Source organism: Gadus morhua, chromosome 21 (genome assembly GCF_902167405.1).
Source record: "Gadus morhua chromosome 21, gadMor3.0, whole genome shotgun sequence".
Classification (NCBI taxonomy): Eukaryota; Metazoa; Chordata; class Actinopteri; order Gadiformes; family Gadidae; genus Gadus; species Gadus morhua.
Window position 1 is genome coordinate 7,741,978 of NC_044068.1, and position 16,981 is coordinate 7,758,958.

At 44.8% G+C, this 16,981-nt stretch overlaps 2 protein-coding genes across 2 annotated transcripts in view; both read left to right on the forward strand.

Annotated features, from left to right (window-relative positions):
* The first annotated feature begins 518 nt into the window (after positions 1–518).
* Positions 519–4,826, forward strand: ccnc (cyclin C). Its single transcript, XM_030345703.1, has 12 exons — positions 519–681; positions 1,008–1,114; positions 1,396–1,480; positions 1,603–1,672; positions 1,844–1,895; positions 2,005–2,060; positions 2,912–2,947; positions 3,056–3,147; positions 3,264–3,331; positions 3,480–3,559; positions 3,717–3,835; positions 4,238–4,826. Exons 1-12 carry the CDS (start codon positions 650–652, stop codon positions 4,290–4,292), a joined length of 852 nt encoding a protein of 283 aa, XP_030201563.1. The 5' UTR covers positions 519–649; the 3' UTR covers positions 4,293–4,826.
* Positions 4,827–6,531: 1,705 nt separating this feature from the next.
* The window catches only part of faxca (failed axon connections homolog, metaxin like GST domain containing a), an 11,601-nt gene continuing 1,151 nt past the window's right edge, over positions 6,532–16,981 (forward strand). Inside the window, exons 1-6 of the mRNA XM_030345823.1 lie at positions 6,532–7,060; positions 8,861–8,996; positions 10,022–10,218; positions 11,737–11,954; positions 13,578–13,694; positions 14,663–16,981. The exon at positions 14,663–16,981 is cut by the window's right edge and continues 1,151 nt beyond it. Coding sequence (XP_030201683.1) covers positions 6,810–7,060; positions 8,861–8,996; positions 10,022–10,218; positions 11,737–11,954; positions 13,578–13,694; positions 14,663–15,054 — 1,311 coding nt within the window. The 5' untranslated portion in view covers positions 6,532–6,809 and the 3' untranslated portion in view covers positions 15,055–16,981. The remainder of the gene's footprint in view (positions 7,061–8,860; positions 8,997–10,021; positions 10,219–11,736; positions 11,955–13,577; positions 13,695–14,662) is intronic.

Sequence of the window (16,981 nt, forward strand, 5' to 3'; positions counted from 1 at the left end):
CCAAGTTATCCTAATGATATTAATAATATAATGATGACTATGATTATGGCTATATTACAAGGATGAAGAAGATCATGATGATTATGATGCTTATCTCTATTATTATTATTATTATTAATAATAATAATAATAATAATAATAATAACAGCGATAAGCATCATAATCATCATGATCTTCTTCATCCTTGTAATATGGCCATAATCATAGTTATTATAATAAATAAAAATAATAATAAGAAGAAGAATATTGTTATTATTGGTACTATTAATAACATTTCGATCAAATAATGAAAGTTATTTTTCATAAATAAAATATTGGTCACCCAAATAAAGAAAACGAATTTCCTAAATTCAAAGCTTCGTTATTAATCATTCCGTTTCTTCATCGTTGAGTTACGAGTCAAAGATGTCGTGAGTTATTTATTTAGTAATGAGGTCTGTGACCCTGTCATAATTTCAAAAACGTTGCATTATAATTGCGCGTGAAGGTTTCATGCGGAACTATTTAGCTGCATCTTTTGTCTCCTCGGACCCTCTTTCTTGTCGTACTGTGATTTGTTAAGCTGAACTGATTCTCCTTCTGGTGCTGACTTTTTGTTTAGTATTACGTTACATCTAAAGTATAGTTTGTCCGTTTAGGCTCTTACGACATGGCAGGGAATTTCTGGCAAAGCTCACACTAGTAAGTAAAAGGATGAATTATGGATGCATTTAACAAAGAACAGTCTTGTTGACTGGCCTAACACTTATTGTGGACGATCTCTCAGCAGTGCAATACAAAATCAGCTTTTTAGTCAAAGGTTTTTGAGGTTTAATTCTAGTACATGACACTATTCATACTTTTAGTATGATCCATCCAACTAAATTGCTTTATTATTATTATGAACAACACTGAACTATGTCTGCCGTGTAGCATCTGGCTAACTCAAGAGGTATTGTATCTTTGCTCAATGTGTTGTTACAGTCGGGTAATTTATGTGATTTCTATGGTGTTTTTTTTATTTAAAGTTTGCAATGGGTTCTGGACAAGCAGGACCTGATGAAGGAGCGACAAAAGGACCTCAAGTTTCTCACAGAAGAGGAGTACTGGAAGCTGCAGATATTCTTTGCCAATGGTGCTTCTATGACTTAATTAATTAGCCTGTAGTTTGCTTTAATCTAGCATACTGCTAACAACCCATTTATAAACATATAACGTTACACACTTTATAAATGAACAGAAAGGTTTTGTGCTGTACACTAAACCAACTATAACTGTTTTTAGCCTGCTCTTTTTAGTCAGCTAGGCCTTGTTGGGACACCTTAATAAACGTCTACACTTTATAAATTAACATAACAGTATTGTGTGCTGTACTCTATAACAGACTATAACTGTATTTCACCTGGTCTTCGTTAGTCATCCAGGCACTGGGAGAACACCTGAAGTTAAGGCAGCAGGTTATCGCTACAGCAACGGTGTACTTTAAACGCTTTTATGCCAGGTAAGCAAATACTGATACAATTCGATGGCATGTTAATAATTATAGTCAATTTTACAAAAGCTAATTTAATTTTGCTTGTTGGTTTCATTATAATACAAATGTGTGTGTGTATTTGTTTGCAGATATTCCCTGAAGAGTATAGATCCAGTGCTAATGGCCCCTACTTGTGTTTTTCTAGCCTCTAAAGTTGAGGTATGCAAACTACTGTAATACATAATTGCGTATTTTTTGGTGCATACTCGCCACTCAACACAAATGGGTTTCCCCATCTGCCTTCTTTTTGTCATGTTGAGATTTTGCCACTTTTTCTGTATTGTAAAAAAATATATATATATCTTTCTCCTAAATTGTTGCTTCTCGCAGGAATTTGGAGTTGTTTCCAACACTAGGTTGATCAGTGCTGCAACATCAGTATGTACGTATCCAGACCCACAACCACAAGCAGCTCACACTTTCAACACTAAAATCACATCATGTTCATGTGAAAAGAACCATACATGATGATTTTCTTTCCTTTCGAACAGTGAAAACCCGGTTTTCCTATGCCTTTCCCAAGGAGTTCCCATACAGAATGAATCATGTGAGTCAACTTTGGTTACAGCTCTGCATTGAGATACAATGGGATTCCTCCTCACCTCAATGATAATGGGAACAACAGCCAACATGCTGTCCCTATATGACAGATGTATGACAATGGAAAGGCCTCCCAAGAACAGCCGCCGTACCATAAGTCTGCTTCCTCCTACGTTATTTATGCGTTGCTAAGCTTCCTTGCAACAACATGACATGAGCTTTCCACCGCCCACCCCGCCACCATTTTGAAATGTCGATCGGTTCACGAGAATCAGCAAACCAATATTTACACAGCTGTGATGAAAGTGAAGTAGCTGCGGGAGATGGCTCAGAGGGTGTGTGTCTCCATACCGCCCCCGGAATGCCTTATAGCGGTGTCAGATGGTTTGCAGTCCTGCTAGCATGTAACCTGTGAGGGAGCCACAGTTGTCTGTCGCCTGCCAGAGAGCAGTGTAGAGGGTAATGGATGCCTTGCCTTGTCCAGAGGCTGTGAGGGGAGGGGTGGATTCACAGGCCTTCGGGAAATAAGTTTGCCGGGATGCTGCCACTGGGGATCGTAACTCATATTGTCTCTACTGTACGTAGATGTGGGGGGGTGGGGGGGGGGGGGGACTAGGGTGAAGTAGTCAACCCAAGTCCTTTGAAAACAACGGTTGTCTCTCAAGACCGAAATGGCACTGTTTTGATATTGAGCGTTGCTTTATTTGTGGGGTATTCTGGAGGTGGTCTCAGAGTCGTGGGCCAGTTCTCTTTCTGTGTTGCTTGAATATGTATATATTGGGAGGCATCTTCGCACTGTAATTGTCCGTGAATGTATATCATCTAGAAACAACATTCTGCCCTTTTTCCTCGACACAGATATTGGAGTGCGAGTTCTACCTACTGGAGTTGATGGTGAGTGGTGGAAACCGTTGACTCCGTTTGGAGCTTTGTTAGCTGCATTGCGATAAGGACCGCTATAGGACGGTAGGTGAGGTCACTGATTGGATGCGTGTGTTTCAGGACTGCTGCCTCATCGTGTACCACCCCTACAGACCCCTCCTGCAGTATGTACAGGACATGGGGCAGGAGGACATGCTGTTGCCTCTGGCCTGGTACGGTTTGGGTGTTTAGAGGAAGGAAGGCTGACGTTATCGCCTCAATGTGCAGAATTTTTATTTTTTTTTTTATTTTTTTTTTTAATTAATACAATTATCTTATCTTTCCATAGGCGAATAGTGAACGACACATACAGGACAGACCTGTGTCTCCTCTATCCACCCTTCATGATTGCACTAGGTAAGGGGTGTGTGTGTGTGTGTGTGTGTGTGTGTGTGTGTGTGTGTGTGTGTGTGTGTGTGTGTGTGTGTGTGTGTGTGTGTGTGTGTGTGTGTGTACATGAAAACGCATGCTTAACCCTCCATTGTGTGCCCTCCTTGTCCTGTAGCCTGCCTGAATGTTGCCTGTGTGGTACAGCAGAAGGATGCCAGACAGTGGTTTGCTGAGCTCTCGGTCGACATGGACAAGGTAGGGAGAGTTCCCCCCCGTGTTCCCCTCTTGTCCGCGGTTCCCCCCCTGGCATGTGGCCGTGACAATGCAGAAGACTGTGAACAGATTCGGTTTCTGTTAATTTCTGTTTTTTTCGCTTTAAAAATTAAGCTGTACATTTTGGTTTTGTGTGGAGATCCTTGAGATCATCCGCGTGATCCTGAAGCTGTACGACCAGTGGAAGAACTTTGACGACCGCAAGGAGATGGCCGTGGTTCTCAACAAGATGCCCAAACCCAAGCCCCCTCCCAACAGGTCAATGACGTCGCCAAGTATTTCCACTTTTGGTTCCATGTTTTTCCATATTTCTGTTCAGGCTTTAGCCATCTCTGCGTGCTATAGTAAGATATAGGATGGTCAAGCCTGAGTGTTTTCTGGTGATCAAAAACTGCCAGTATTAATAAACTGATTTCATCCATCTTTGTGGAGTCTGACAATAATCCCTTAAAATACATAACATAATATATTTTTCCCCCGTATCTTTGTTTCCTCTTTTTCATACAATTACTTTCTTTTTATAACAAGAATTATAGTTGGTTGCTTGGAGCTTATTCTAACTGGTGGTTCAAAGCATTTGAGGCATCGCCCTCTGTGTTATGAATAGATGTACTGGTGTCTAAAAACGACTCTCCCTCATTGTGTATCCCTTCCCCCCAGTGAGAACGACCAGAGCTCCAACGGAAGTCAGAGCAACTCTTACGGCCAGTCGTAGGCCCAACACTTACCGAGCAGCCTCCATTTTGTACTGACCGGCGGCCATTTGCAAAATGACTTCCAACATCACTTTTGAGAGGGCAAGCCGCTGGGACATTCTGCGTTTAAACTAGAGGTATTCTCTCATGGACACACCCCCTCTCTCTCCCTCTCTAGCATAACCCCTTAGCTAGCACATATCCCCCCTATCCCGCCCTCCTTCTCTTTCTGAAGTGGTCACATGTTCAAGAACCAGCCAGCGAATAGGGTGTCTCTGGACGATGCCATTCCCCCCCCCCCCCCCCCCAGAGACTGACAGCAATAGTAGGCCATGAGGAAGAGCACTTCTAGTTCAACATAGATGGGGGGGCGGGGAAACGGGGAAACGTTTGGGTGGACACGCCTGTGATAGAAGCGTTTGGACAAACAGTGGGTGTTATGCGATGTATGTGTATGCATAGTTTGTGATTTATTCCTGACAGTCTTGAACGGTCTCAGGGAGCGCGTCGTTGTGATTGGGGTGCTCCGTGGGATCACTGAAAAAAAAAAAAAACGAACTTGGATCGTCAGCACTGTGCACGTGAGTGTGCACGTGAGTGTGCACGTGAGAGTGGGTGGGCCCTCTGGTTGGGGTTTTCTTCATTCCTCAGGGACTATACAAGTAGTCTGTCTCGACTGGTGTGTGCCAGAGGTCCTACCCCCCCCCCCCCCCCCCCCCCTGTGTATGTTTCCCATCCACCTTCTGACTGTATGCTGTCGTGTCACTACCAAGTGGAGCGGGTACCCTTTTGTACATAGAGGTCTGGTGTTGAGAGCCGGGTCAAAGGATCATAGCTTGTTAATAATTATGATTGTGCTCCATTCTGCTCCCAGCCCTTAATCTTGTAAATGGCCTTATAATGGAATTTTACCTTCTTTATTTTACTTGGATAACTTGAGCTTACTTGAGTAATAAGTCACTTGTTCTTTGAACCATCATGATTCCAATTTTTTTTTTAAGCATTTTTTTTAAGTTTGCTTTAGGGTTGAACATAATGTATTGTATCAAACCATTTTTTTATTAGTAGTACTATGTGTTTGGCGAGCTTTTGCGTTGCTGTTGTAAAAGTGAATCACTTCCTGTTTTCTTTTGCTTTCTGTATTTTACATGTACACTTAAAACCACCTATTTTATCATTTGTTGTGTGTGTGTGTGTGTGCGTGTATGTGTATGTCTGTGTGACCCTACCTGTTGAACGTGTTGTGATGTGATGCTTTGGGACCTCCAATAGGCTCGATCATAATGAGATGCTCAGACGCCTTAATAAAAGCTGCTGTTTATACAGAAACAACCACAAAATCTCTGAAACAAGCACACCCCACTCATCCTAGTGTGGATTCCTTAAGGTCTCCTATTCAATGGATGACCCGTTTGTGGCGAAGTGTTTCCCTCTGTATTTTACTCCCACCTTCATTTACTTTTATTTTTTCATGATTTGAAAAAAAGGATCGTAGCAAACGCTGCATGGATGTAACTGGCAAATGGAGGACAACTTTGGCGTCACTCTCTCCCATCCGCTGTGGTGTCAAGTGAGTGTGTTTTCGAAAGGGAACCAAGAGTGTGAAAGCCACTGATACTAGTTAGGGGGGGCTCTCCGTATGGCTTCGCCTTCCGGCATTGCCCCGCACCCCCCCCCCAACTCACCCAATCTACCGTCTCCCATCTGTTCAATACAAATGGGTAAAACACCAAAGGGCTTTACCTCATTGAACTGCTCCTATCAGAAGGCCCACACAAAAACACATTTTTACAAAACCATGTTGTTCTTGAGTATTACTTGAATTTGTACATTGTCTTTTGGAAGTTGTAATTAAACCTGTATGTTGTGAAAAACATGGGTGTCTTATGAAAGCTTTTTATTAAGGCGTGTCGGGGCCCCGGGGGCCATTGGAGGACTAGCCCTTGAGTTAACCTTCTGGGTGACAATATGTTCCCTCCAGGACCGAGTGCCATTGGCTGACGGTCGGTGAGTGGCGCTGAAGCGGCCCCTCGTGGCCGATATTGGAGATGCAGCATTTGAATAATTTTTAGCCTGAACTAAATCAAGGATAAATGCCCTATAAATCGATGCCCCATTGCATCTTTTGTCTTAGTTCTCTTCACGATCAGTAATTTAATAATTATCGTGAGTCAAGCCCAGCTCTCATCCACCCTCAAGAGAAAGCTGCTTCTAGAGGTGGATCCTGTGACGTCAGACACCCGTCGCCGTGACGTCAGGCCCAACGGGAACGAGCTTGTCAGCGAGGCTGCGGAGGATGCCGACCCCGCAGCGGGGACAAGCGCCGGGCGAGATGCTCCTCGCCAACCACCGGTTACTTCCCGCATCGACGCCGAAACCATTACCACCTCCACCATCATCCTCCCCTTCCCATCCTACCTCGGCGACTGCTACGACGACCACCCGGCACTCATGAAGCCCCCGTTGTGGAAGAAGAAGCAGCCCAACCCTGCCAAAGTGAGGCGGAAAGAAGAGGCCCGCTGCGAGCACAGAGTAGAATGTACTGGCGCGTCGGGTTCGCGTGGACGCGGTCGTGTGTGCTGGATCTCGGCCTGAACGGGAGCTTCTCGGGGGGGCTGGACGAGCCGCTGTACGGGTACGGGTACATCATCGCCTGCCCCTTGCAGGACTACGGCGGGATCATGTCAGCTCTCGGCTCCGACTCGTGGTGGAGAAAAACGCTGTATCTGACAGGAGGGGCTCTGCTGGCGGCCGCTGCTTACCTTCTGCATGAGCTCCTCTACATCAGGTAGGGCTCTGAATCGGAGTCAATACGTATACTACTATGTTATAACCTGGGCTGGTGTATATTGTTTGATAACTGCTTCCCCCAACGCCTGATTCTAGTCGTGGTAACTACAGCAGCGCCCGGTGTATTTGCATGTTATTTAATATCGTGAGGTCGAGGAGGGGTTGAGGATAAGGAATCGTGAGCGTGTGATGTAACGACCACCTTCCCATCCACCGAAGGAGATCCCAGCGTTGGTTTCCACTTCAAGGACGTGGATTTGTTCAGGGGGCCACGGATCTGTTTCGCAAACACTCAGACACAACGATATGACATAATTAGGCGGATGCTGACGATTTTGGGATGCTGGTTATCCCTGCGCAAACACACACTCTCAAAAGGGGTGACTTTCATTTGTCAACACCTCGACAGCGGCCCCTATATTTGTGTCTAGGCCTGTATATAACAGCCAACTCTGCAGTTACGAAAACATGACATCCCGTTTTCTTTCGATAAAAGGTGCAGAATGCTAAATAGTACTTTAGTCAATGTAAAAGCATGCATTCGCATTCAAAGCCATGTTAATAGGATTGTTGTGTGCTAAGGAGACCCGGGCCTGCAGGAGGTCATATGTCTGGCCGCTGTTGTCCTGATTAACATGGCAGCCCCAGGTCACCTAAAGGAGCCGAGGTGCACCGGACAGAACGCTGGACACCCTGATGTATTATTGTATTACATAAGCCTATCAACTCCGAAATCGATACAAGCAGTCGTGTGGAACATATTGAAACACTCAAAGCTATGTTTATTGGCCTATTACAGGCCTGGATTTGAGCATCTTATTTGTTTTATTTGGCTCGCTATCGTTATGACCTGTGTTCCTTTTTCATGCTGTTTTTTAACTGAGACTGTTCTGCCGGTGTTTACGTGTGTCTGATTATCTGTCTGTCTGTGCTTTGTCGCTCATCTCTGCGATCAACTCTAAAAGGATCACTTTATTTATTTGTCCCATTGCGTTAAAGCCATCTCATCTTAAACACATCACGCACTTCAGCACTGGAACGGAGTGGACAGCCACTCGGCCGCTCGTATGCGTTTTCCAGCGCGTTTTTTTCACATCTGCATTATGCGCAGCACGTGAGGACCTTGCTATTGGTCGTCACAGCAGAGTTATTCAATGGTCGGCTAGCATGGTGTGTCCAGTCCGAGGCATTCTGGGGTAGAGTAGGCCTACAGGCCTGAAGCACAAGCAGTCCCCACAAGGGGGTTTGTGTAATCGTGTTTGACATTCCTGCATTCCGTTGTCTGCCCTTCACCTCTTGCGCTCCGGACTGCAGTGTTTTGTGAGGCCTTTAAATGTTCAAGTGCAGTTGTTGATGTTGTGAACTTTTTGTGCGTTTATAGGGATCTCGTTGGCCTCCATCTGTGCAAAAAAGGCCTGTGATCTGAGAATTTTCTTCTTGAATTTGTGAATGCGCTTGAACCCAGCAAACATGACACAATACAAATCCGATTTCACTAGTTTCCTTTTAAGTCTAAATTATTTAAATATTTTTTATTTGATGATGCATTCAAACAACCGATCAGATCTAAGTTCTAATGCAAGTTGGCCATTCTGAATATCTGGGTGCTATGGTTCTCATAACATTATCTTAATACTTTGTTTCCAGTTTACTGTGTATGATTTAACTGCCTGCATCCCCAGTAGCAATCACTGTATCATCCATTTATATTTCAGTAACGGCAATGAATTACATACAGGCCCCCAAAGTCACATTGAAGACATTTAAGTGTGTGTGTGTGTGTGTGTGTGACACACAGGAAGGAGGAAGAGCTGGACTCTAAAGATGCGATCATCCTCCACCAGTTCTCGAGGCCTCGGACTGGCGGCCCGTCCCTGTCCCCCTTCTGCCTCAAGATGGAGACCTACCTGCGCATGGTGGACCTGCCCTATCAGGTACAGCCGCTGGTCTGAGGGACAACAAGCCAGGCCCACTCGCTAACCGACCTCCACGTTGGAATACATTCTGTGTTCCCTTTTCACATTTTCCTATTTCGAGTGTTTCCCTATCTTTAAAACGAGGCACCTACTCTCTATCGCAATTTGCCTTAGCATTTCACACTTGCGTTTCGCAAGGCATATCAGTTGATTTCCAAATATGGCCGTGACCTTATGTTGTTCCAAAAACTCCAGCCGACCAGAGTGCTCTTTAGAGCAAAAACTGATTCTAGTCTGAGAGACCTCTTCCGTGCAGGTTCTGTTAATCTTTTGCCATCGATAGTCAGTGTATTTCGGATGAAAAAAAAAAAAATTGGACACTTTCCTTGGCCACTTTGTCTTTTTAATTCAGCAGACATTGTTCGTTATGGACCTAAACTCCTTCCCCTGAGCACTGATTTGTCCTCTTATAATCTCTTAACGGGATCAAGGCCAGAACGATAGAATCAGTGCAGATAGAATCAGAACCTGAACTCGCAAGTGTGAGTTAAGTTTCCTGATTTAATGAGCAGGTATTTTGCTCAAGAATGCCGACAGACTTTTGGACCTCAAACCCAGAGCCTTTAGGGTGGGGGTCGAAGGCTTACGCCACTGCCTCTGCATGGATTAGTACTTTTAGATAAACATACTCAGAATTATACTTATACTAATTCCTTCCTTCCTTCCTTTCCTTCTTCCTTCCCTCCAATACTCTCTCCTACCTTCCTTCTTTTCTTTCTTTCTTCCTTCCTTCCTTCCTTCCTTCCTTCCTTCCTTCCTTCCTTCCTTCCTTCCTTCCTTCCTTCCTTCCTCCTTTCTTTCTTTCTTTCTTTCTTTCTTTCTTTCTTTCTTTCTTTCTTTCTTTCTTTCTTTCTTTCTTTCTTTCTTTCTTTCTTTCTTTCTTTCTTTCTTTCTTTCTTTCTTTCTTTCTTTCTTTCTTTCTTTCTTTCTTTCTTTCTTTCCTACCTTATTTTCCTTCCTTCCTTCCCGGTCTCCCCATACAGAACTACTTTGACGGGAAGCTGTCGCCGCAGGGCAAGATGCCGTGGATCGAGTACAACCGGGAGCAGGTGTACGGCAACGAGTTCATCATCGACTTCCTGGAGGAGCGACTGGGCGTGGGCCTCAACAAGAACCTGAGCCCCCAGGAGGAGGCAGTGTCCCGGGCCGTCACCAAGATGGTGGAGGAGCACTTCTACTGGTGAGGACCAGGCCACCACAGAAGAAGAAGACATGCACGACTTGTAGTCTTTTGTACAGCGTTTCGGTGTAGTTCTTTACAAAGTATACACAAATAGTTGGTAAAAGTCTTTGTGTTTCTCTCAAATCTTAATATGTAACATTTAACTACCATTCTTTAATGTTATAAACATCTCTAAAAGTATAAAAGCGAGTTATAGTGAGTGAGGGAATTACAACCTTATACGTTGACTGATAGAAAGCTTTGACTAGAGTACTTTTTACTGATTATACCTGCTATACTCAAAAACTAACCAAGGAACAATCACTAAAACAAGACCTGAAGAAGTTTACTAATTTACAATTAATTAACTGAATTACTTTGCAGTAAATACAGCAAATGAGAGAAATACTTTCACTCCGGTTCTAGTTTCTTACACATTTTTTGTCCTTTGGTCTGGAAACTAGCCAAAATTTTAACAAAAATCAAAAAAATACTTGCATGCAACCTACCCGCCAATATATGAATGACCTTTGAAAAAGCACCCCCAACAGGGTTGGGGGTGGGTGTGTCCTGCTGGGGGTCGTGTGTGTGTGTGTGTGTGTGTGTGTGTGTGTGTGTGTGTGTGTGTGTGTGTGTGTGTGTGTGTGTGTGTGTGTGTGTGTGTGTGTGTGTGTGTGTGTGTGTGTGTGTGATGGGTGTGTATCAATAAAGAACGGCTGCGCTGCGGTCTTTCTGATGCCCTTGCGTCCAATCACGCAGCTGACAGATAATCAATGGCCGGTAAAAAAAAAAGTGGTAGTAAAAGCTGGTGTGTGTGTGTGTGTATTAATGCTGATTTGTATGTGTTTTGATTTGTGTGTATGTCTTTATGTGTATCTCCATATGATTTGCTTTTTGTGGGTGTCTATATGTGTGTGAGTGTCTATATATGTGTTTCTGTGTGTGTATTCATGTTAATGACGATTTGTTTGTGTGTGTTTGTATTCATGTTTATGATGATTTGTAAGTGTCTATATGTGTGTGCGTAAGTTGTTTGTATTCATGTTAATGATGATTTGTAAGCGTCTTTCTGTTCGTCTAAATGTGTGTGTGTTTGTTTTCATGTTAATGACGATTTGTTTGTGTGTGTGTTTGTATTCATGTTTATGATGATTTGTAAGCATCTATATGTGTGTGTGTGTGTTTGTATTCATGTTAATGATTGATTTGTAAGCGTCTTTGTGCGCGTCTATATGTATGTTTGTATTCATGTTAATGCCGATTTGTTTGTGTGTGTTTGTATACATGTTTATGATGATTTGTAAGCGTGTGTGTGTGTGTTTGAATTCATGTTAATGATGATGTGTGTGTATTTGTATTCATGTTTATGATGATTTGTAAGCGCCTGTGTGTGTGTGTGTGTGTGTGTGTGTGTGTGTGTGTGTGTGTGGTGTGTGTGTGTGTATTCATGTAATGAGGATTTGTAAGCGTCTTTGTGCGCGTCTATACGTGTGTGTGTGTTATTCATGTTAATGTGTGTGTGTGTGTGTGTTCCAGGACCATCGCCTACTGCCAGTGGGTGGACAACCTGGAGGAGACCCAGAAGATGCTGGCGGTGTGCGGGCCGCTAAGCGACCTGCTCCAGTGGATCCTGAGTCACCTGACCGGCGGCATCGTGCAGCGGGAGATGTACGGCCACGGGATTGGCCGCTTCTCAGAGGAGGAAGTGTACGCCCTAATGGAGAAGGATATGCGCACGCTGGCCACCCTGCTGGGTATGGAGACATCAGACAACGTTGTTGTTGTTGTTGTTGTTGACGACTTTCTTCCCTCTTTGTACTCTTCTGACCCACGCACGCACGCAGGCAGGCAGGCAGGCAGGCAGGCAGGCAGGCAGGCAGGCAGGCAGGCAGGCAGGCAGGCAGGCAGGCAGGCAGGCAGGCAGGCAGGCAGGCAGGCAGGCAGGCAGGCAGGCAGGCAGGCAGGCAGGCAGGCAGGCAGGCAGGCAGGCAGGCAGGCAGGCAGGCAGGCAGGCAGGCAGGCAGGCAGGCAGGCAGGCAGGCAGGCAGGCAGGCAGGCAGGCTTGTAATGTGAATTTATTTCCTTCCTTACTTCCTTCCTTCCTACCATATCAAAACAAAAATATATTAATGTTGTTTTGTTGATGTTCAGGCTGTGTCGGTTAGGTTTGTGAATCAATGATCCACCAATGTTTATTTTTAACATAAAGGAAGTATTAATTAATTGCGTTTAAAATAGGAATAACGGAGGTTGATGAAGTATAGTCGATAAATATGAACAGCAGATGATATGAGCTGTACTGTGAAGGATTGTATGTGTTCATGTGGAGAATTGGTTAAACAGGCATCCAGTGGTATATTTATTTAGTCATTTTACCCAATAATTTTATACTGGAAAAGGGAATATTATCGTATCTATCCTATGCAGCTTTTAGGAATTACTGCCTAATTATAGTCAACCATAAAACACATTACCCTCAAGGTTTTCCTATATGGGTTTAACAATGTGTAAACGTGCAAGTTATACTTATACCTTTTTAGTTCATTAAGTAGTATCTCGTGTTTCTAACGCACATTTGTGTCTGTCGTTTTTTCAGTTATCTCGACCTCTTTACCTTTATTATGCTTTCTGAGTCCTTCATTGCTTTTGCACAATTTTACAAAATCATATTTGCCCTATCAAAGGGCATTCTAATAGGTTCCCATTAGGCGCAGTTTTAAATAAATAGGCAAGAGGAGAGCGATGTTATACATTCTAAATTCGATTTAATATGCGCAATGGAGACCCTTAACATCATGAACTGCATGTTTGAATCTTCCTAAGTGGGCAGAGTTTGCGTGACATGAATATCAAAACTCATCGCTGACCCCCTGTGGTTATGCGCCCCTACTACAACCACTCGTCCGTGGCTCTTTAGTGCGTCTGATGCAACATCGCGGTCGAGTTAAATGGGAATCCAGGCATTGAGGTTAGCTTGCAATGTGTCCTCATGAATGTTCCTATGTGACCCTTTGAAAAGTAGCTCTTTGCAAACTTTTGACAGGAAATTAATTGAAACCTTGTGAGTGCAGCCCACCCTTGATGTGGCTCTGATATGAGAGACCCACATAAGGGACAGGCTAGTGTAGTAGCAAGGGTATTTCAACGACGCTCCGCCGTAAAGGACCGGGTTTGAATCCCGATATCTGCAGTCTACTTATTGGACAGATGTTCTCAAACTGTGGTAGGCCTACGCGATGCGCTATTTAGTGGTACGTATTTAGTGGTCTTTAAGAAGAAAAAAGCATTTTTCTTCTTAAAGTTAATTTTTATTTTTATGGATTCTCTGCAAGATGACCGTGAATAGTAAAGAACAATGTATTGTGTCCGCCCCCCAGGGGACAAGAAGTACCTTATGGGCTCCCGGCCCTCCACGGTGGACGCAGCCGTCTTCAGTCACCTGGCCCCCGCCATGTGGACACTCCCAGGGACCCGGCCTGAGCAGCTCATCAAAGGTGTGTGCGCGTGTGTTTGCGCGCGTGTGTGTGCGTGCGGTGTCCCTCAGATGTCATACGCATCTCATTAGCATGTCATTAACATGGTGAAAACGTTACAGTACATAATCACCTACTCGGGGACTTGCGGGTTGTTTAAGCCACCTGCAGCCATCTGTCGCGCAGCACCACTGAATGCAACGCGGTGCACCTTTGTAGTGTAAATAGGGTGCAAGTATTCGTTTTTGATGGCAGGACCACATGATGATCAAAAACAAATGGAAGCCTTGAACTCTTTGTTTTTAGATGTCCCTTTAAATCAGTGTAATTGTTAAGTTACGTTAAATTGGACAGAAGCATCAAAGTCAGGAAATCCCAGATAGGCTCAAATAAAGGAAACATGTTTATTTGTATTTTTTTTAATTCTCTTGGGAAAAGCACATTCTGAAGATTGGTTTTTAATGGCGGAGAGTAGTGTTTTTCTTTGCAAATGCTGTATCTTTCTATCCATAATCTATCTTTTTTTTTTTTTTATCTTTATCCATCCAACTTTCTCTCTTTCTTTCTTCCTTATATATTTATGGGTCTTCTTACTGTCTACCTGTCTACTCTTTCCATCTACCTCGCTACCTACAATTTGTGTCTGTCTCCGCTATCCATCTACCTGTACCTACTCTGTCCATCTACCTGTCTACCTATTGTATGTGTCTGTCCATCTACCTGTCTACCTACTGTATGTGTCTGTCCATCTACCTGTCTACCTATTGTATGTGTCTGTCAATCTACCTGTCTACCTACTGTATGTGTCTATCCATCTACCTGTCTACCTACTGTATGTGTCTATTCATCTACCTGTCTACCATATGCTATCTATCTGTATACCTGCTATGCGTGTCTGTCTCATCTCTCCATCTGCCTGTCTACCTCCTGTATGCATCAACCTGTCTGCTTACTTACTGTCTGTCTGTCCCCCTGTGCGTCCGTCGCAGGCGAGCTCATCAACCTGGCCATGTACTGCGAGCGGATCCGCAGACGCTTCTGGCCCGAGTGGTTCGTGGACCTGGAGGACCTCTGTTACCGTGACGACACGGACGACAGCGACACCGACCTGCCCGACCTGGGCCTGTACTCGCGCACGGACACCTTCCAGGACGACACGCACACGCACATGCACACGCCGCACACGCACATGCACACGCCGCCGCCGCCCGCACACACGCACGGCCACGGGCCGTGCTCGCGCGCACACACCGCCCCGCCGCTCGCTCCGTTCCTCGCCCCGCCGCCGGAGCTGCACTCTCCCGACAGCGACCGCACGGGACACTCGCTGTACGACTCGGACATGGACACGGAGTGCTCCGAGATGGAGCCGCTCAAGTGATGCACGCACGCGCCCCGAGCACGCTGCCGCGACCGCCGCGATAAAAAAAAAACCCTGCAAAGAATCACGCGCGCGCACACTTTGGAATCGGGATTGTTTGACACACACGTGACTCCTCCTCCTGATGTCTCTGAGGGGGAGAGGGAGGCTGTGGGGGCCCCCTAACCCCCTACGGGCGGGGGGGAGTGGACCAGATGGAGGAGCCTAGAGGTTTGGGGGATCCTCGAGGGGTAAGGTCTGCCTGTCGTTGTTTTTTGGGAGGGATTGGATACTCGGAGAAAATGAATACAACTGCGGATGTCGACCAAAGAAAGCAGTGGCGGACGGTGCAGCAGAGGGCAGATGAGAGGGGAATGAGTAGATGGGAAATAAGAACTAGGGGACAACGGAAATATACAGGAGTACATGATGCCGTCGCTGATACACTCCTCCCTACGGCCGGTATCATCTGCCATCTCAACTGCCTACCTATCTTTTATTTTGCAGTCCCCATGGCAACTTTAGTGTAAATGCTGTTTGCTCCCATCGTTATCTGTACCTCATAAATCGTGTGTATGTGTTTTGTTGAGGAAATGTACCCCTCCCAAATACGTGGATATTTGGGGTTATGTACAGGAATTATAGGAAGAAAAAATCATTCCGCTGTCCATACGATTTGAAATAGAGCTCCGATAGATAGAATAACAAATGATAGAACAGCATCAAATAGTACCCATTTGACGTCGTTTCCCCCTGCCGTCTGGTAGTGTTAGTACTGTACTTTAGTACGGCGGTACCGTCATTGTATAATATTTGACATAAGCTCTCCCACCCCTTCCCCAGCCCTCGCATATCTTAATTTCCTTTGTGTCTTTGCCGTTACCCATCGTTCAATCTCAAAGCAATGACGGGGTGGTTATCGCTGTGTCTATGTTTCATTAACACCTACCGAGAGGAAAGGGCGAACTCATTTGACAAGCACCTTGCAAAAAAAAAAAAAAGAAGAAGATAATTACCCTGCGTTGTCAGCCGTCGGTTTCGTCGAACGCCAAGGTGCGAGTTACACGAGACGCTCCGAACATAGTCCAGCCATTCAGAGCGGGCGGAACAATCATGTAGAAATAGATTAGATTTAAAGATATTACTGTATACTCTGAGAGAGATGGAGTGCATGGCTGGTACGTGTACGCAATCCCCCCCCCACACACACACACACACACGCACAGTTCGACAAGAGGTGATAACAGCAATAGAGTTCACGGATATGACGTAATCGTATGCAAAGTAATAAGTAATAATAACAAGACGGCTGTTCCTTCCCCTGTGAGTAAAGCTCACCAGAAACGTCCTAGCAGCGCACAAACAGCGATGGTACTGGACGAATGCCACTGCTGGTGGTACGCAGCAGATTGTGTGTCTTATGCGTATTTGTCGTTCAGCAAACGCGTGTATAGCCGCCATAGTAAGCGCACTGTGTTCAAGCTGTGAGTGCACATGCCATAAGCCAGGACTGGGACTGAAAGGTGCATGGATGAGTCATACACAAACACACGCACACTCTTTTTCTCGCTCTCACACACACACACACACACGGACATATTCTCTCTCTCTCTTTCTCTTTCTCTTTCTCTCTCAAACTTACTCACATAAAAGACTTTGCTAGACTTTAGTTTCTCAAACGTGAACAGACACACACACAAACATAACCACAACCCATCACACAACATGACACATTTTGTGCTAACTCAAACCAATGCTAGCAGTCTGGCTTGGGAACTGCAGAGTGGTGACATGTGCCTCTGGGAAAGTGATTGCTACTTTAATTGTGCTAATACCACTGATAATAATGCTTCTGAATCACAGGTTTTTTTTATTCAAATGAATATTTATGAACTGTACCATTCATGACATTGAAACAGCTGAAAATGAACATGGTGAGCCAAGTGAT